Source organism: Curcuma longa, chromosome 15 (assembly GCF_044706935.1).
Source record: "Curcuma longa cultivar G26 ecotype Majalengka, Jawa Barat chromosome 15, ITB_CL_G26_1.1, whole genome shotgun sequence".
Taxonomy (NCBI): Eukaryota; Viridiplantae; Streptophyta; class Magnoliopsida; order Zingiberales; family Zingiberaceae; genus Curcuma; species Curcuma longa.
Window position 1 is genome coordinate 6,776,009 of NC_133875.1, and position 20,894 is coordinate 6,796,902.

The 20,894-nt window shown below is 38.0% G+C and overlaps 3 protein-coding genes and 2 non-coding genes across 6 annotated transcripts; 3 read left to right on the top strand and 2 right to left on the bottom strand.

Annotated features, from left to right (window-relative positions):
- The first annotated feature begins 2,640 nt into the window (after positions 1-2,640).
- On the top strand, positions 2,641-3,669 carry LOC141846730 (adenylate isopentenyltransferase 5, chloroplastic-like). Its single transcript, XM_074734769.1, has one exon. It carries the CDS (start codon positions 2,641-2,643, stop codon positions 3,667-3,669), a length of 1,029 nt encoding a protein of 342 aa, XP_074590870.1.
- Positions 3,670-8,426: 4,757 nt separating this feature from the next.
- LOC141845779 (chitinase CLP-like) lies at positions 8,427-9,677 on the bottom strand. Its single transcript, XM_074733786.1, has one exon. It carries the CDS (start codon positions 9,675-9,677, stop codon positions 8,427-8,429), a length of 1,251 nt encoding a protein of 416 aa, XP_074589887.1.
- A 3,237-nt stretch (positions 9,678-12,914) lies between these two features.
- LOC141846025 (auxin-responsive protein IAA16-like) lies at positions 12,915-16,387 on the bottom strand. 2 transcript variants are annotated; one of them, XM_074734008.1, is made up of 6 exons: positions 16,104-16,387; positions 15,173-15,414; positions 14,589-14,730; positions 14,413-14,474; positions 14,246-14,297; positions 12,915-13,312 (listed from the first exon to the last, which is right to left on the bottom strand). In XM_074734008.1, the coding sequence occupies exons 1-5, from the start codon at positions 16,349-16,351 to the stop codon at positions 14,260-14,262; spliced, it is 732 nt and encodes a 243-aa protein (XP_074590109.1). In that variant the 5' UTR covers positions 16,352-16,387; the 3' UTR covers positions 12,915-13,312; positions 14,246-14,259. The 2 variants fall into 2 exon arrangements, with proteins under 2 accessions (XP_074590109.1, XP_074590108.1); XM_074734007.1 differs by lacking the exon at positions 12,915-13,312 and having other exon boundaries at positions 14,054-14,297.
- A 3,011-nt stretch (positions 16,388-19,398) lies between these two features.
- Positions 19,399-19,471, top strand: TRNAA-AGC (transfer RNA alanine (anticodon AGC)). The gene has a single exon. It is a non-coding gene; the product is annotated as a tRNA-Ala (tRNA).
- A 1,180-nt stretch (positions 19,472-20,651) lies between these two features.
- TRNAA-AGC (transfer RNA alanine (anticodon AGC)) lies at positions 20,652-20,724 on the top strand. Its single transcript has one exon. It is a non-coding gene; the product is annotated as a tRNA-Ala (tRNA).
- Positions 20,725-20,894: the final 170 nt, after the last annotated feature.

Genomic DNA, 20,894 nt, shown 5'->3' on the forward strand with positions numbered 1-20,894 from the left:
AAAACTAATAATTAATGATAAATGTTTAATTGTGTGAAAAATAAGCTAAGTGATCAAGCTATTTAATTTGTGCAAAGTTCTCATCATCATTTTCATCTTGATTATATATAGCCTTTTACAACTAATCATACTATGCATCGATTAAAGATGTCCTAAAATTTTACTTGCATCAAATGGTTTTTTTGGTGTCATTTTTCTCCAAGGGGTTCATAACTTTGCAATCCAACACTGAATGCCTAGGATCTTTATTATATTATATTATAAAATATATTAATTAGCTAGGACCTAACACAATTGTAGTATAGAAATATAAATCATCAAAAAGTTGCTGGATATTATTGCCATTACTCATAAGGCAACACAATTACTGAAGAGGAGGCTAGCTAGCTACATGAAATTAATTCTCTGTGAAATTCATGCAAGAAAATATTCATCATGCTTAAAAACCAGCAGTTCGTGTGGGATGTAATTATATTGCTAATGATTGATTATGAGTACCTGCACCACAAATATACACAAAAAGAAAGAAAGAAAGAAAGACAGAAAGAACAGCATATGTATTAAAGTGCAGAAGAAATTAAATGAAAATTAAGCACTGAACTATATATTGTTTGTTTTTCCCACTGTTTTATGTGAAAACAACAAGCTGCCCACCTTATCTCAAGTACCAACTCAAGTGTTCCAGGAGGGAATCAGCATAGGGATAATATATATATATCAATTGCTTAATTCAAGTAGTACTACTACACACCACATTAATTAATTAACTAATTAGCACTAATCAAAGCACTCTCTTTTGTTCAGGGATTCATTGGTGCATGCATGGAACCAATTGGAGTGCAAGGGAGCTGGTGTAGCTTTAAAAGCTTCATTGCTACTAGCTTACTACTATATATTTTGAATAGGGGTGGGAAAAAATATCGAATTTTCGATATACCGCATATACCATACCGATATTTACCGTCCATATCGAAAATTTCGGTATACCGAAAAATTCGGTACGGTATTATACCGTACCGAAATTTTCGGTATCGGTAACGGTACGCAATTATTATTGTTCGGTATTTCGGTATAGCAACATTTTCGGTATAATACCGTACCGAAATTATCAGTATACCAAAATTTTCAATATTTTCGGTGTAATATACTGAAAATTCGGTATATTTCGGTATACCAAAAATATCGAAATTCCGGTATACCGAATTTTCGGTATGGTAACGGTATAGATTTTTTTATGCCGAAATTTTCGGTACGGTATACGGTATCGTATACAAAATTCGGTATACCGTACCGAACCAGCCCTAATTTTGAATGGTATAGCAGGTAAATCAAAAGGTGGGTAATTAAGATGTATCGATCGAGCATAATGAAAAAGGTAAGCAAACTAAGTAAGTTGCACAACTCGTGTGCCAGGTCCGCTAATGAACCGACATTAACAAACTCAAATAGGCCAAATTAAGCCTCCATGGATATGGTACAGTAGTGGTAAAGTATTCAAAGAAATAAATAAAAGAAGATCAGAGTTCAAATTTCACAAAACGAATATTCTAAAGCTCGACCTCTGAGTGTGCATGAATTATCCTCCAATTTTATTATCCTCCAAATTTATTCGAAATATAAGTGAACTAAAAGAAGGTCATCTACCTCCAATATTCAAACTTTAGATTTACTTCTTATTTATCAATCAAAATTTTGGTTGCTGATCGACTGAAAGTTTTGATAAGATAATAATAATAATAATCCAAACTCAAGAGCACTGTTTTATGTGAGTTGCAAGTGAGAGTTTTATGGCCTTATGAGATATATAAATGCTATCATTAGTCCAACAGCCTCATGTTAATTAAGCAACAAGCATTGCCTTGTATCTACTTCTTTACATTCTCCTTTACTTCATGCACTCATTTGGCTTTTGTTCATTGGTAGTTTAGCCAACTCCCAAGTGTCCTTTTTTCTTTGGTCGTTGTTTGTTATGAGATTCGTCTTGTTTTCTGCTGCTAATAATTAATTAAGATCTTTATCTGCATTAATTTTTGTTTCTTTCTTTAATTTTTTGCTTGATTTCTTTTTGGGCATTATTGCCAGCCCCTACTCTACTCTCTTCTCTTCTACAAAAGGTGGATCCGTCACCTTAGCGATCCCACACGATCGACCTCACGACCATTTGTGAAGAGGTAAATCAAGAAAGTGGAGTTAGTTACGACGCAGGAGGGTATTGCCTGGCTTCGCCAGGATTCGAACTCTTGTCCTCTTCTGCAAGTCTGTTACGTCGTAACCAACTCACCTATGTCCCGGGGCATTCTCTTCTCTTCTCTGAGTGCATGCACGAGATTCCTACAAATTAAAGTGAAAGCCAATTTCCTCCCTTAAACAACTCCTCGACAACCACAAGTCCACTATAAAAAGGCAGCCGCAGTACTGCATTCTCTCACTCGTACCCTGATCGATCGATCGATCGAGTCAACTCAATTCCTCTCTCTCTCTCTCTCTCTTTTATATATACTTTCTCCTGAGAGGCAGATATCGCGTCTCGATCACAGGTAAGAATGCTTATATATGTGCAAGGAAGATCTAGCTCTTCCATTGATTACATATAGATATATATAATAATCCAATATATATAAAGTATTGATGGTGATTAGCATGCACAGTCTCGTTATGCCTAGTCCGCTCAGCCAATTGGTGGCCATGGGATCGTCGTTCAGGGCAAAGGACAAGGTGGTGCTAGTCATGGGCGCCACCGGCACCGGTAAGTCCCGCCTCGCCATCGACCTCGCCCTCTACTTCGGCGGTGAGATCGTGAACTCCGACAAAATGCAAGTCTACGGCGCCCTGGACGTTGTCACCAACAAGGTCACGCCCGAGGAGGCTGCCGGCGTCCCCCACCACCTCCTCGGCTGCTTGGCGCCCGACGCGGACTTCACAGCGGCGGACTTCAGACGCGCAGCGACGCGCGCGGTGGCGTCGGTGGCCCGGCGCGGCCGGCTGCCGATCGTGGCGGGCGGGTCGAACTCGTACATCGGGGAGCTGGTGGACGGGGGCGGCGGGGAGTTCCGGCGGCGGAACGAGCTCTGCTTCTTGTGGGTGGACGTACAGCTGCCGGTGCTGCACCGGTTCGTGGCGGACCGGGTGGACCGGATGGTGGAGCGGGGGATGGTGGAGGAGGTGCGGCGGCTGTGGGACCCCGAGGTGGCGGCGGAGGACTACACGCGCGGGGTGCGGCGCGCCATCGGGGTGCCCGAGCTAGACAGGTACCTCCGGGCCGAGGCGGCGGGCGCGGACGAGGCAGAGAAGGCGCGGCTGCTGGAGGCCGCAGTCGACGAGATCAAGGCCAACAACTGCAAGCTGACGTGCTGCCAGCTGGAGAAGATCCGCCGCCTCGCCGCCCTGTCGGGCTGGAGCCTCGTCAGGGTGGACGCCACCGAGGTTTTCCGGAAGAAGGGGGCGGAGGCCGACGCCGCGTGGGAGGCGCAGGTGGTCAGTCCCAGCATCGAGATCGTCTCGAAATTCTTGGAGGCGCAGCCGGAACAGGACGAGTCCGCGTCGGATCTAGCGACGCCGGAGGCGGCTGCTGCCTACATGGGGGAGAAGGCCGTTGCGGCCATGGTCAACGGTGGGGTTGACTTAGTCAAGGTGCCTTCGTCCGTAGTGGGGGTAGTGGGGGCCATATAATAAGATAGAAATTAAAATAAAAATAAATAATGATTATGGGAGACAAATAATGCATTAGTGGTGATTAATTATGGAGGAAGAGTTGGGTTCCACGAGAAAAGCATTGTTAATTGGCGAGACGATTATTATACATTAATTTCTGAAATATGGAGCCATTAATTTTTGAAAAAAAATATTAGTTCTATATAATATTTATATCACAATAAAATATATATATTCCTTTCTCATGTCTCGATGGTATCCGAAGTTATTACCGAGCACTCTGAATCACCAAAGTTCTTATCAAACAGTTGGACTCACTAGTTGTCTTTCCGAGCACCTAACTTTATTTCCCGAGTAGCTAGAGTCCTGTCTCGAGTGGCCTAGCTCGCTAGTCTTCCTAGGCACTCTCAACTCGGCCTTCATCTTAGATTAGTTGCTTCATGTTCCCAAGCATTGGACTTCACATTTGGTCTCTGTTCTTGAACACTCAACCTTCGTCATAACCATTCAGACTCGGAAAGCCCAGTCGGCCTTAACCTTCGACAATTTGCACACACTAATGGCTCAACAACCTCTGATAGCTCTCTAGAAGGTGGTGTTTTGCCAATGGTTTGACAGTGTCAGAAGTAAGGTCTAAAGGCTGTTGCCTCTGATGCATTAACCACCCCTCAGACGGATAGCTGGTGAAGCTACATGGAAATTGTTAGGACCTTATGAGTTATAAAAGGGGTTAAATAGCTCAAATCACTTCGTCTATCAAATTGGGCAGCAGAATCTTGAAGCGAAGAGACACCACAACACACACACAAACTAATACATTGATTTATTTGGTATCCATCTCCTTAAGGCAACTAATCTAAGAGTTCACTCCTATCTCTCCACTTTTACTAAACATTGTCCTTCTTGGTCAAATCTCGAAGGTGGAGAAACCTTCTTGCAGCAAGATTATAGCAAGCTTACAAAAGTAATAGTAGAAAACATAAAGAAAAGGATTTTTACAATGATCTTGAGAGTTATTTTCTCTTCTTCAAAAGATTTGCTCCAAGTAGTAGAGCACCAGAGAATTTATTGAGCACTAAAGCACGAATTCTTGGAGCTTTGAGCATAAACAATAACCTCTACAACGGCTAACTTTCTCCTTTTATATCTAGTCAGTTTTTTCTGAAACTCATTCGATTGATTTACTCTACCAATCAACTAATTTATCAACAATCAAATAACGACTTCTGAACATTTTGAAATTCTATCTGATTTTATTAATTTTTTAAATATTAGTCGAATTAATTAATTTGTGAATCAATTAACTGTTTAGGCGGATTGAGCGACCAATTGAATCGTTTATCTTCTATTCGCTTTTGAAACAACACCAGTCGACTAATGACCCTGATCAATCGAATCGATTCGCTTCTGAAACAACACCAGTCTACTGATGACCCTAATCAGTCGAATCATTTCACTTTTGTTAACTTCTGAAATTGTACCAGTCAACTAATACACATAATCAATTGACTAATATTGAATAAAAATGTAGATCTCTTAACGAGCTTCGTTTCACACCTTAGATCGCTTCATTTTGATATTCGAGTTAAAAGTTATAGTCTTCGGAAGTTTACTCTGTTGGGACTTCTTCATTGTCTAGTATCCAATCAAACTTGACCTACCGGAACTTTCTCGTTGCCTACCATCTAATCAACCTTAACCTATCAAAACTTTCTTGTTGCCTAGTATCCAATCAACCTTGACCTGCCGAGATTTATTGATACTTAGCATCCAAACAACATTGACTAACCGAGACTTCATCGTTGTTTGACATTCAGTTAACCTTGACTTGCCAGAGACTTCACGTCTCATGTCAACTCCCTATTGGACTTCGACGACCAAGTGTCCGATCAACCGTGATTCACTTAGATTTTTCTCTTGCCACTACCTGTTGAATTTCTAATCATCAAATGTTTGGTCAACTATGATTCATTTGGACTTTCTGTCTCGTGCCAATTCCATGTTGGACTTCCGACTGCTAAGTGTCCGGTTAACCGTGACTCACTTAAACATTTCTCTTGTCAACTATCTATTGGACTTCTAACGCTAAATGTCTGGTCAACTATGACCCACTTGGACTTTCCGTCTCGTGCTAACTCTATGTTGGATTTTCGACTGTTAAGTATTTAATCAACCGTGACCCATTTAGATTTTTCATATCTTGTCAAGTATCTAATCAACCTTGACTTACTTGACTTTTCGCTCAACGAACTTAACATATTGATCAGTACCTATCAAGTATCCAGTCAACTTTAACCTACTTGACGTTTCAACTAACTAATATATTAATTAAACATTGAAATTCTAACTCAAGTCAACTTGAACTTAGTCAACCTTGATTAGATTGCACCAATAGAGATTCTCTTCCAGAGGATTATATAAAGATAGATGGAGGTAAGTAAAAGAGAGATGATTTTCTTGTTGTACGCAGAGACAACTCTTTTCTGCGAACTCTCTTTCTTTTCAGCACTACTTCCTTTCTTTTTATATATCTTTGTTAGTCTTCCACCTTAAATCGGAATTGATTGACATCTGAGTGATCATTGCCGATAAAACTATCTTTGTTAGTCTTCCACCTTAAATCGGAATTGATTGACATCGGAGTGATCATTGCCGATACAACCGATCAACTCTAACATTCTTTGCTTCTCAGATTATCAAATCTTAGACTTTGGGGATGCGATCGTAGCTTTGGGAGAGGAGTCCGAGCAAACTAGACGAACATTATCATGTATCATTGTTTTCGTCTTAATGTCTCATAAATATTTCACAATTCCTTTAATTTTTGTTAAAATTAGATAAAGTTTAATTAATCCATTTAGGGATCTTAAAAAAAAAGTAAGAGTGTGGAAAATGTTTGTGAGCTAACTCTTCATTCATTATCTTTCTTCAACTTCTCATTTAAGAGAATCAGTGTAAGAGGGATCTTTTCATGTTGCTCGCTGTGCTTACTCTTTTTCTGTAGAAGGTGGAATCTATCACCTTAACGATTCTACACGGTCGGTCTCACGATCATATGTAAGGAGGTAAATTAAGAAACTACAGTTGGTCACGATGGAGGAAGATATATTACTCGACTTTGTCGAGATTCGAACCCTTGCCCTCTTCTGTAAGTTTGCTCTATCATAATCAACTCAGCTATACCTCAGAGGCTGATCGTTATGCTTACTCTTCTGAGTAAGTTGGGGGATGCATTGTGCCACTCTTTGCTAGCTGCTCATTTCATTCGTATATATATCTGCCTTACAAGACTGGTTTTGCTTAAGTTATAAAGTTTCTGTTTGGTGCAGGCGTACAGTCTCTTTCTCATGCCACAAAAATGTATTTTCCTTTCGGTGTAGGGTTAGATCAATTGGAATGAAAATTTGTATTTTACTTCACAATTATGTATAATAATTTTTAAAAATTATATTTCGTAATTATCATACACCAATCCTTTTAAAATCGAATTATTCAATTTAAAAATTCAAAAATATTTTAAAATGTAAATTAAAATTTTTACAAATTTTACATATTAGTCAAAAGTTTAAATTCCGAATTTGAAGAGCTAAAAATAAATTTAAATTTTAAAATTTCGACCTTGATCCTTAATTTTAATTGAAACAATGATCCATCTATCATCAAATTTTTTTCTTCAATAATCATAACACAACTCAATTAATCAATTAAATTTTAAAAATTTTGAACTTAAATATGGTTAAAAATAGAATCAACAATTGAAAAATAAATTAAGGTGCCACTTTCATTTATCACGCATCGTAGGCTTCGACCTTGGTATCAAAATCAAGCTTCCTTAAATCATGATTTTCAACAATAAAAATCGACGACGACTCGCACAGTTCAGACGAGAGAAGAGGATCAACGAGTTCATCCAAATTCTGATATTTCCTCCTGATACCAATTTTTGATAGTATAGATTGAGAGTTTTTTAAATATGTGATCTATTTTAATTTTTTAAAGATAAATAATGGTGAATCAATCTCTCAAAATGACAATGAGAGTTTGAAACTATTTTAGAGAAAAAAATAAATATAAATTAGATATATTTTGATTTTAATTTATTTTATATATAATTATTTTTTATAAAATATTATATTATTATTAAAAAATATATTCAAGGGCGGTCGTAACCTTCCATCTCCCCTTGACTGCCGGATGTACTAGAACTTTCTCTTGCACCTATAAATCAATGAATAAATAAATTTTAAAAATGACAGTACATTTTAAATTCAAACTAATCCTTTAATTAGTACGAGTAATTGATATACTCCTAGCATAAAGAAAATATATATGTATTTTCAAGAATTAAATAGCTGACAATTTAAATTACAAATAAAAAAAAGATTACTTAAATAATTAAAAAAATATTACTTTATATATATAACTTTTAATTAGAATGAACCACGTGGCCAAAGATGTCGTCCAAAATTAATACTTACAAAAAAAAAAAATAGATAACCATAAATTTGTAACGAAAATCACACTGACTCGATTTTAAAGTTAAGATTAAATTCAGGGTGTAGATTGAATGGGTATTTATTTTAGGGTTTAGGATTTAGGGTTTAGGATTTAGGGTTTAGGAGTTTAGCGATCGACTGTTGATTTTAAAATCAAACGGTCTAGATTCTATTATAAATTTGTGATGGGAGTCTGGGACGAAAAAAATCCTAATGTAATACTTTAGATTGAATAATATGATTTTATTTATTTATTTATTTATTTTAAATTATTTATTATTACATTATTCCCATTGTGAAATTGAAATTGGAACAAGTGGTCATGATGCCAAACAGAGTGGACGTGAAGCCGAGTCTCGACCTTCCCGCGTCGAACAGCATCAAGTTGTTTTCCATCTGGAAGCTGCCGATCACCACCGCCGCCTCCGCCTTCGCTCCTCCGTCCACGAACGCAAAGCACGCCCTGCTCCCGTCCACGTCCACCAGCGAATTCGCCCCGAAGATGGTCCAGTTCTTGCCTCCGCCCACCATGACGTCGATCGGCGCCACGCCGTACCCGACTCGCGTCGACCCCAGCGCCGAGCTGTTCAGGCACAGCTCGAATGGCGCCGCCGCCGGCATTCTCGGGATCCCGCTCGTCGCGCCAGCGAAGGAGTCGAGGAGGGGTTTGAAGACGTCGCTCCTCAGGGTGGTGTAAGCGGCGGTGGTGCTGAACTTGACGCCGCCGGCGAGCTTTCCTGGTGGGATCTGTACTGCCTTTTGGTTCACGGCGAAGCCGTCGACGTGGATGTAGTACGCGGGGGAGTTTGGATCCTTTAGGAGCGGCGTGTAGGTGAGCCGGGCGGTGACGTCGATGCCAGGCGGCGGGAGGAGGTAGAACGGGCCGTCGCCGAAGAACGCGACGCCGGGGTCCCTGGAGTTTCCGCTCGGGAGGCAGAGCGCAAACTGCTTGCTCTTGAAGTAGAATTTTCCGGCGAGCTGCGAAGGGAGGGAGACAGAGGACCGAGCGAGCCCGGCGACGCCGGCTGCGCCAGCCGGCAGCCCGCTGAGGAGGCTTGCGGGGGCGCAGGAGGATACGATGTCGTTGACGTCGAATACGGCGGTGGGGTGATGGCCGTCGGTGGAAGAGAGAATTACGTCGGTGAGGGTGAGTTCGTCTGCGGCGCAGGCTCCAGTGACGGGGTTGCCGACGGTGGCGGTGCAGGCGCAGGGAGGAGGAGGGAGGGAGGGGGAGGGGCGGTTGTAGCAGTGGCGAGGGGGGAAGGCGCGGGCTTCGTCACAGGTGTAGGAGTTGCAGGGGATGGTGCGGTGGCGGCGGGGACAGGGGGACCAGAGGAGTGGGCCGGCGAGATCAAGGACCAGCGAGCGGTTTCCGGCAGCCGCGGGGATGGTGTAGAGGGAGGTTGCAGGGTCACGGTAGATGGCAGCGACGAAGGCGTTCGCCGGAGGTGGGAAGGCTTCGGCGGCCGGAGGGGATGATGATGTGAAACAGAGGAAGAAGAGGAGGAAACCAGAGTAGAATTTTGCCATTTTTGTATTGAATTTGATGCTTGATTTCCAGAAATATATATATACAGGAAAAAATTTAAATATAAATTCGAAGGTAGAGAACATGAAACGATTATGGATAGCACGTCCGGTGACAAATTTAAATTAAACTAAAAATAATTTAAAAGAAATTACATTATGAATAAACAAGGATATCTATAGAATTATAAATTGCTAGGGAAGTACGTGAGGCATGAGAATGAGTAGGTGGATGCATTAATTTAATTTAGTTAATTAATGTCATGTAGATCTTATCTTGACTTTCTTTTTTTTTTTTAATGTTGACATGTGGCATTGTGTGGCATCTGGTGAAGGTTGCTGGATTTGTTGTTTTTTTTTTTGTCTCACATAAAATTTTATTTTTAGGCCGAAAGAATAGGGCAACAAACAGTCAAATACAATGTCCGTATTCCTATTTTCTGTTTTGACTTCAACGATATTAAATACTCTAATCTCTTCTGACAAAAGTAGATTTGCCTCTAGCATGGCCTATCCGACTACACGATCGATTGGCAAATTGATCATATCCGAGTGAGAAGTCGAGTGAGTCGAGAAGTATTACAAGTTGGCTATGTGCACCAAGTCAAGAAAGCGATGCTGAATCAGAAACCACGTGCCTGAATGTCAATTCTGAGTAGAAAATGGAGATGTTGAGCATTGAATAGGGATTTCTGCCCTACTGCTAACTCAACTGTCACCAGAGTGTCAAGTGCTCAGCATCTCCATAGTACTCGAGATGAGAAGTCGAGCATTCAAGAAGTAATCCCAAGTTCGAGCGGACTTCCAAATGCTCAAAAATAGAGAAACTAAAGCCTACATTTGACACAATTTCCTTAAAATAGAATGCATCCTTCTCTGACTATATTTTGAGATTATGATGGATATATATTTTCTAATATACAATAGTAAAAACCACGATCGTAACCTAGCATAGGTAGTTCATGACGAATTGAGAAAGTACTTGATTGCTATTATGGGAAGACTATCGAACGGAAAAATGCATGGTAGAGAAGAAGATGAGAGAACGAAGGTAAAAGGCTTATCCGTTTGCTTATCGATGTATGCCCCTATCGTCTAAGGTTGTAATCTCCTTATATATAAAAGTTCAAATTTTCAACAGCAATAATTGACGAAATAAAGGCTATTACTTGTCTGACTTTGAAATGTTAATCGTCAACCAATCAATAGTTGACTATTTCACTCAACAATTACGAATTCTCCATTAATGAGATATTAATTCATTCATTATACACTTAAGCAATTTGCAAAAGAAGAATTTATGTGTCAAGCAAAGAATTGATTCATTCGCTTGAGCAAATTTTGCCCCGATCAATTTGACATTCAATGCGTGTAAATTATGCTTGCACACGAATTAAAGAAAATGTCTCCTCACATATTTATTCACAATTACAATACTTGTAATACATTATAAATCAATCATATTATCATGAAATTTCTAATATGAGACTAAAAAAATTTCACCTCTTTTTCATTCACATTTATCAACCACCATTTAAAAATTTCAACAAAAAGTGAATCTCATTCGACCTTACAAGCACCTTTTTTTCATTCACATTTATCAATTTCAACAAATCTACTCCACTATAACCCAGACCTAAAAACCGGCCCGGACCCGGACCGAGTCAAACCCGGACCCGGCCCGTTGACCCGGTTAGCCGGGCCAAATCGTAACCGGCCCGGCATGCCGGGCCGGTTAAGGTTCTTGAACCGGCGGTTCAGCCTAACCGCCAGTTTGAACCGCCGGTTCAAACAGTAACCGAGTTTTTTTGGGCTTTTTTGATTTTTTTTAACGGTTTTTATATTTTTTAATGTGTGTTCAATCATTTATATATAAAATATATTTAATTAAATTACAATTTAATATATTGTTGCTAGGGATCGAACTATGACAGACACAAACACATGTACTCACCACTGTTCTATAACACCTTTTGTTTGTAAAAGTAATATAATTATATATATACTATATTTATATTTATTTAATTCAAATCTATTTTAAGACGCCGTTGATTTTAACAAATCTATTCCACCGGTCTTGGAATATGCACCACTAAACTATATTGACAAGAGCAATATTTCTTTTATATAAATTTTAAATTTTAAATTTTTTAATATAATAATCCGAACCGTCGTGAACCGCTCGCGAACCGTGAACCGGCGGTTCCGCAACCGTAACCGTCTTGGACAGCTTAGGGTCGACCTGTCACGAACATCCTGTAATAACCAACCCAACCAGGGCAAGTGTTGTTCCTATGGAGCAACAACCGTTTAAACACACAATCAAGATGTCACAAAATTACAACCAGATTACCGCTTGATCATGGGGCAACAATTTGACAGCTTAGCGTCTGGTTTTGATTTCGTGACCATCCCAATCGTCTGTTCGAGTGGTCACCAGTTGGATAGGCAATGGAGGAAGGAAAGCAAAAGACAAAAGAGTATTTTAAAAAATCAATGTATGATTTAATATTTAAAAGTACAATGTGTGATTATTTACGACAACAAAGTGTGAATTTCAAAAACAAGAACCCTCTTAAACAATATCCACAAAAATATTTGCAAAAAGAATTTTTTTTAAAATAATTCTTGTACTCAACTCTTTCTTCACCATTTTTAGGGATGATGTTGAAATGATTGCAAATTTGGCATTAAAGAATTAACAATAACGAGATTCTATGTCTTGCACTTGGTGGAGTTTATTGAATCTCTCAAGAGTATAAATATGAAATAAATTGAGATCTATACTTGCTAGAGGGTATAAGTTGTTCAACATTAACACAAACACCATGACCTTCTATTATATTCTAATACAAAATTTAAAGAAGAATATTAATAACTTATATGATAAAAAAATTAATTAAATAAATACATTAGAAAAAAATTAAGACTAAAATATTATCTCGAAGTGTAGAATTGTGTTGTTGGAGAATGAACATTGAGAAAATGTGAATTTAGAGGATGAGAATCATGACCCTAATCACATGACACACCGTAGTGCTAGTTGTATCCATTACTTTGTAGAGTTCTAAAAATTCTAATACTATTTAATAAATAAATAAATATAAATTTTATTTATTGAATCAATGATTTAATTAAACTATAAGGACGACCATTTTGCAAGTGAAGCACAGTAAAAGCTCAAAATTTGTAAAAGATAAATTTGAACAAGCCCAGCAAGATAAACAAACAAGCTTAAACAATACTAAACTCGGGTTATCATACTAAATATTGCATGATACACTGAACTTGGTAAGTGCAATTAAGAGAAAATGAAAGCAGATGATGAGTCCATCAATCAATGGCACCAAAAAAGGAAGAATCCTGCCCAGCAGTAGATGAAACTGAACTAATTGGTTGAGTGCAGTATGGGAGAAGAAAAATGAAAGCAGATAGAGTTCATGATCAATTAATGGCACCAAAAAGGAAGAATCTTGCCTGATGACAGACTCTGGTTGTGGACACATTGCATCAACTCAAGGAGACAGCTGACTGATGGCCATCCAAAATCTGAAAACTGGCTGTGCATGCACTAGTGGGTTTTCATCCAGCCGCTCAGGTCCACCACCAAGTTGAAAGGTATGCAGATGGGGGTCCTCCTTCAATGGAAATGACAAAAGTAAGACAGATATATATAAAACACATGGCAACTGCAAAACATTTTCTGAAGATAGTGGCCAAACTGCATAATAAAAAAAGAAAAGATGTTGATGAACATATTATCTGGTTTAAATCTTCATGGTGTTTGTATTCTCACCTTAGGCCATGCAACACTTACCTTGAAATCACTTCTGTAAATGAGATGTGCAGTTTCTTAGTTTCTAAGATTCCATGACTACATCACTCATAATTTGGTTAGGTTTTAGCTGATTAGATCCAGAAATATTAAACTTCTAGAAAGAATTATGAGACAATCAAGTCATATAATCAGGAAGAACATACTGTACAAGCAGCAGTGTTGTACTCATCTTTATTGAACTTCAACTTCCTATCTAATTTGACTCCTACATAAATGTACTCAATGCTCTGCTGTCAAGCTATTTTTAATCCCTATTTTATATCTTGTTCTATCACTGCATGAAACTTCTACGAAAGTCCACACTAATAATTGCTTCAATAGGGAGCACCAACATAATTACAAATTAGTATCCTATTCATCAAATAGTACCTAAATCAGATACCCCATCATTATGCACATTACTTCGACCCCACTTCCAGTTGGCTGTGCAATATTAATTGAAAGAACCAACAATCTCATCATATTTTCCCTATTTTTAACCCAAGTAACAAAAACACACACTCATTATATAATAGTTTTTTTAATTAATTAAACACACCGACATCATTAATTAAAAACAGACAAAGAAACAGTAATCTTGAAATAGCATTGCTTCCTGTCCACACACAAAAAGATAATGAACAAAATTATTCTATGCAACTTAGTAATAGATATATATGTCAGCACAATAAGCATGCAGATGTCCACATCCAACTATCCAAGTCCAGAGAGAAGTTTGGGTTTGACGTTTTACTTGGGGTAAAACCTTCAGCTTGTGTTCTTGCACTTCTCCAGCGCTCTCGGTGCTACAATATGAGAGAAGAATAAGTTCCAGGATATATATTGAGATTAATTGCTAGATATATGCATTGAATTAAGGGGTGATCAATCAAAACAGAGATTTTTTATAAAGATACTTACCGAGCCCAATGGCATCCGATCCCTTCATGATTCGCAAACGCTTGCATGAGTTGACAAACATCCTGTATTACAAATTATTTTGGAGCAAATTAATGATGATGTGAGTTTGTTAAACATTATTAGGTAAGTATAAAATATCTCAAAATGCAATGTGGAAGTTGGTGAAAGAAACTTACTCCCATGGAACATCACCGACAAGCATCCAATCTCCATCCTTGTCTTCATACGTTGGGACATACTCAGATCTATTCAGCAGATTCATCACCTTGCTCTCGTTTATGAAGTCCTTGCCACTCATTCCCTGCGAGACACAGTTTCCTGATACATGGGAAAGAAGACACATTAACTCTCTAAATATTGCTCAAACAATAAAAATTTAAACTCACATTTTCAGGCCTATCTTCAAGCTGGTCATGAAAGCTTAATTATTTATATGAACATATATTCAGCATGAAATTGGTGTTAGACCATAAACATGTAATTTGATTGTATAGTTAAACTTAAGCTTTTCAGTTTCTGAAAAAGCAACTAAAATTTTAACACCAAAAACAAACTACTAGGCTTCCACTGTACCAAACATTAGTTGGCCTACATGATACTGCTCTGATCTGGCTACAGAAACAGCCACCAATGAAACAGATTCTGAACCATCTCATGTGCACTGTCTCTCACATGGGATGTCTCCAATTATAATTCAGTGATGGCGATTACTTAAATTAATTAAGACAAGTAAGGCGTGCCCAATTTCATGCATGCATACCATTGTTGGTGAAGGAGCCGAACATCTTCTGCAAGGCCATTGAGAGCTCTTGATAGCTCTTGTACATCTTTAGATCCACCTTGCGCAGGTACGGCGCACCATCCATGCTCACCTTCATGAAGGAGGCCATTGAGTTGCAGGACTTTTCACCGTCCTCCATGTTGCTGCCCCCCTTGTCAGAGTGGAAAGAAAGGATGCTCTTCCTAAATGATCTAACTGGTGGCCAACCCACAACCTGTGCCCTGATTTGTAGACATATATAGTCGCAATGAAGGATCCAGATCGAAGTAAAACTTTGGAGATAAAACAGATCATAATGGCTCCAAAAGTGCTAGTAAAATCTGAGAATAAAAAATTGCTTTTTAATGGTGTCACCGGTTCTCTTCTTAACTTTTTTATTTGATTCCATGTGAATTGACGCAATAAATGATCTCATTCTACTTTTGTTTGAGAATTTTGGAAATAAATTTTGTTGTTATTGAAGTAAGATGGTTTGATGTGTAACATAGAATTATATAAAATTTATAATCCTTTTAAGATCCCCGAAAAGAAAACAAAAACTTTTATCCAAAAGAAAAAAAAAAAAGTACCAATAAATTTCTGTAGATGCAGATCTGTATACTAGGCCAGTGCTATAATCTCAAAAAGAATGAGACCAACTTCCTACTCCAACAAAAACGAAAAGATTAGATTCTGAGAAAAGACCAAATAAATTCCAATTAAAACATCTAAATATAACAAATCATATGCCAAAAATTAGGCAAAAATAACTACACAGAGGGTATAATTGTAAGAAGGTGGTTGATTCAAGCATAATTTATACATGCAACTATACACTAATTTATGTGGAAAAAACTTCATTTGTGATAATAAATTGAAGTAAAGCACGAAAAGTTTAAAATTTACGCTAATAGAGATATTTCAATCGTACTTGGAAGCCGGTGGTTTTTCCGGTTCGACAATGCTGCCGCATTGAGCAACGTTCTTGACGCTCGGCGTCTTCTTGACCATATTATCGGCGGCCTCCTCCAGTTCCTTCACATCGGCGGGTGTCTGGAGCTGAAGCTTAAGGTCGATTGTCTCCTCGTATCCCCTCTTCTTCGCGCCCTCGCCTTCCCCTCCTGCGCCGGGCAACCCCAGGCGCAGCTCCGTCGCCTCCAGCCCCAATCCGCTCTCCATTTCTCCGGCTATCACACCACTGCGATTCCGCTTCGCTTCCACTCAAACCAAGCTAAGCAGAAAGAAAGCCAACCCTAACCCCATTTATAGACAGATAAAGTTTCATTTTTGCCCCCAGAATTATCAAGCTTCCCATTTGCCTCTTATAATTTAGATAAATGTAAATTTTGAAATTTAAAAGATAAAAGAAAATATATTTACTAGAAAATCCTCATGTCAACTTTGAAGTTTATTTACTTTTTTACATTTAAAAATTTATTATTTTCGTCCCTAATTAGGGACACTTACTATTTAAAATGAGGTCCCGGGGCAATAGTACCGCGGTGGGACATTCAGATTGTCATCCAGTTACTTACGATTCGATCCCCAACTACGATGTATTTATAAGAATTTTCTTCCAAATGGAGAGTGCAATCAAAGGATGTTGAACGTCTGGATTGGTCGTTACGTGCACTTCCCAATTTACCCTAGTGGTTGGTGGGAAACTTCCGTGGGACTGGATCGATCACCCCAGAGATAGTTAATGGGGCTAACTGAGATTTATCAATTTTTTTTTACTATTTAAAATGATAACGTGAGAGCATTTAAAAAGAATAAATTTGGGGTGTAAAATGATATTTCTCCTATAAAAAAAAACACACGCTGGAATCACAGCACCTCCATTAGCACTTATTTATGCTTCCAATGACGATCCGGGTAAGTCCACACTTGTGAAGGATAGCGACAAAGAAAAATGTGCGTCAGGTTGACGTACTCGATGAGGTAGGCCATCCGGGCCCGCCGGAGACAGCGATGGCGACGCCCAGCGATGGGACCCGAGCTGGAGCAAGCATTTATTGGGTGGGTCAGTCAGCCGGTACAAATGCGGAGGAGATTCTTAATGTTGGTCGCGTGTCGCCCGGAAAGGCGGTCGCGGCCGCGGACCCGGACCCGCGATTAATTAGTTAAAAATTTATTTAGTCCTTAATTAATTGCTAAACGGAAAAAAAATGAAAGAAATTGCCTTAATTTAGTGAAGTTGACGGCAATATTCCTCGGCAATTTGCTAGATTTGCGTGATGATTGGCTATTCTACGCAAGATTAAATAATTATTAATGTAATAAACTATAGAATTAGTTATAAGTAAAGATTGTGATGTAAATGGAAAGCTGAATTAAGCTTTGTGCTAATCAAGATTTGAACTAGAGTCAAGTTTGAATTATTTAGATGTTATCAAATTTTTAAATTATTATTTTTAGTTGGTTAGTCAAAATAAAAGATTCTATTTTAATAAAATTATAAAACCAAGAAAAAAATATAGAAAAAAAAAATCTGAGACCCCAGCAAACAAAAAAAAAAAAAGCCTCTTTGTCATGTGAGATCTGAAAGTAAAAAGAAAAAACTATGCAAGAAAAGCTAGGAATCAGAACTAAATTTATTTCTCAATAAAATATTTAATTGTTCAATTATAATGGAACAACTTCATTAATCATAAAATGATATGAAATATTAAAGCATATTATTTCTTACAATGATCCAAGTTCTATAACTCTAGCCTTAATTCAAAGAAAATAGATGGATCTAGATGCAATCTTTACAGACATTTTAAAAAAAGAAATATTCATTATCAAATCAACTCGTCTAACTTTTATAACAGATGAAAAATTAATTATCTATCAAACTATAAGTATTTCATTGATCGATAATGAAAAAATTAAAAATCAAATAAATATAAAATACAAACAAATATGTCAAGAAAAATTTTAATAAATCTATTTGACAACATAGAAATTAAATATATTTGTGAATGGGAAGCCAAATTATTATGATTGCTTTATTCTTGAAAATATTTTATTTTTTAGATGGCGTAGAGAACTGAGAATTATAAATTGTTTCAACTCTTTTAATTGGGAGGTAGGGAATAAAAAATAAATATTTTACAATGAAAATAATATAAGAAACTCTAGACTGCCCTCAAGGCCGGTATTCAATAGAGTTCGAAGCAAAATCGGTACTAGCTAGTTTCTTCTTCTCCCAAATTAGGGTTTTCTCAAAAACTCTTCTTCTTTGAAGATTCGGGGTTGATGGATACGCTTTTTGTACTGTTTGTAGGTTCTTGATGGATGAATTCATACGGCATGGTAACCATTATACGAACACTTCTCGTCAAGGCAGCTGCATTCCTTGAACAATAAAGGGTCAGTTGCCTTACTGTTTCACTGGTCAAACTCATAATTTCTGACCTATTCAGCTGTAAACATTTCTTCTTCTGCTTGTTCATTTCAGCGATGGTAACTATCTACAAAACACTTTGTGAGATTTTTTTTTTGTTGGAAAAAATTGATTTTCTTTTTTGTGCCATCTCCATCTATAGTACTGCTTAATTAGATTATTTAGATTTCTCGAATATTTGATTTATTAGTCAGAAGTTTGTTATCTACTCACACTAGTCAACAATGATCAGCGAGTTTGTGCTGGTGTTTTCTCAAATTGATATCAAGAGTTTGAGCTGCTTTGATGATTGCTTCACTATGATCTAATTAAAGAGTGACATTGTTATCCTTACTTTTAAGTTATGGTTCTTTTTTGAGTTTTTCAGATTCATTTATGCTTAAAAGAATGGAGTGGTTATATATTGTTTTGTCTCTGCTTATCTCCATTTTCTTCGGTTCTAGAAAACAATTGTTGAGGTATTTCTCTCCTATATATATATATATATATATTTGTAAAATTGTATGTGGAGGATTCTCACGCGATCTGTAATAATGTTTGGAACTATTATTTTCTTCTTTGAGATTTATGCAGCTTCAGTAGTCAGTAATAACTTTCAACCAATGTATTTATACTTTCTAATTACATATTCAAAAAAGTGCAATTAAAATTATACTTATCAACTTTATCAATCAACTTATTTCAAAAAATGGCAGCCTTGGTTATTTAGGAATGTGAAAGTATTAATACTAATCAAATTAATAATGGGGATGTAGCTCAAGATTCTACATCTTCATTTTTACTGTCTTTTTCCTATTTAATTATTTGAGTCGAATTTATTTATTATTATTATAATGGGGATGTAGCTCAGATGGTAGAGCGCTCGCTTAGCATGCGAGAGGTACGGGGATCGATACCCTGCATCTCCATTTTTGCTATTTTTTTCTATTTAATTTTTTGGATGAATTCATTTACCACTATTATAATCAGGATGTAGCTCAAATGGTAGTCCCCGGGGCAATGGTGCCGTGGTTTTTCTTTGGGCCCCTCGCCTTACTGATCTTGCCCGGGATCTCTTTCCTTTGATCTCATGTCCTCTCGCATGAACTCGACTTCTTGTGAGAAGAAGCCTAGTTTATTACTTCGACTTTGCAAGTGTAATTAAATGCCTCTGCTTCGCCTAGTACGAGCGGATGAAGAAGGGGGACGCCTGCACGTCTGCCATTTGCGAGCAAAAGAGAGACTAGATTAGAGTAGTTCTGAACCATTCATAACAGGAATTAGTAGTAAAGAACCCGGAAAGATCCTAAAGTAGTTCTGAACCATGAGGCGAGCAAGCTCTAGAGTGTTAATGTGAAAACTAGTGTGCCCACTTTATCCGCCTTGCAGCCTGTGGTAGGACATCCAGATTGTCACCCAGGCACCTGCGGTTCGATCCCCAGCTACAGCGTATTTGCAGGAATTTTCTTCCAAATGGAGAGCACAATCAAAGTATGCTGGGCGTCTGGGCTGGCCGCTGCGTGCACTTCCTGATTTACCCTGGTGGCCGGTGGAAAATTTCCATAGGGCTGGACCTGTCACCCCCAGAGATAGTCAATGGGGTTAACTGAGATTTATCAATGTAGCTCAAATTGTAGAGCTTAGCATGCGAGAGATATGTGGATTGATATCCTGCATCTTCATTTTTGCTGTCTTTTTTCCGCATCTTAATTTTTACCGTCTTTTTTCTATTTAATTTTTGGGGTCAAATTCATTTATTACCATTATAATGGGGATGTAGCTCAGATGGGGATCGATATCTTGCATTTTCATTTTTACTGTCTTTTTTCTATTTAATTATTTTAGGTCGAATTCATTTATTAGTATTATAATGAGGATGTAGCTCACATGGTAGATATGAGGATTGATATCCTGCATCTTTATTTTTGCTGTCTTTTTCCGCATCTTAATTTCTGCTGCCTTTTTTCTATTTAATTTTTTGGGTCAAAATCATTTATTACCATTATAATGGGGATGTAGCTCAGACGGGGATCATAACCTGCATCTTCATTTTTGCTGTATTTTTCTATTTAATATTTTTGGATCGAATTCATTTGTTAATATTATAATGGGGATGTAGCTCAGATGGTAGAGCGCTCGCTTAGCATGCGAGAGGTACGGGGATCGATACCCCGCATCTCCATTTTTTGTTTGCTTTTTTTCTATATAATTTTTTTGGGTCGAATGCATTCATTACCACTGATGTGCTTATTTCGTCCTCTGACGAGGTCTTGGAGCCCATGAAACAAAGCGATAATTCATTGATGTGCATCACCAATTGCCTCAAGACCATCCTCAAGGTCGATATTCAAC

Excerpts from the sequence above, each read along its gene's own strand:
- LOC141846730 (XM_074734769.1), top strand. The coding sequence starts at position 2,641 with ATGCACAGTCTCGTTATGCCTAGTCCGCTCAGCCAATTGGTGGCCATG.
- LOC141845779 (XM_074733786.1), bottom strand. The coding sequence starts at position 9,677 with ATGGCAAAATTCTACTCTGGTTTCCTCCTCTTCTTCCTCTGTTTCACA.
- LOC141846025 (XM_074734008.1), bottom strand. The coding sequence starts at position 16,351 with ATGGAGAGCGGATTGGGGCTGGAGGCGACGGAGCTGCGCCTGGGGTTG. Across the intron at positions 15,415-16,103 it reads GAAAAACCACCGGCTTCCAA|GGCACAGGTTGTGGGTTGGC; the intron begins GTACGATTGAAA and ends TCTACAAATCAG. Across the intron at positions 14,731-15,172 it reads CGGCTCCTTCACCAACAATG|GAAACTGTGTCTCGCAGGGA; the intron begins GTATGCATGCAT and ends CCCATGTATCAG.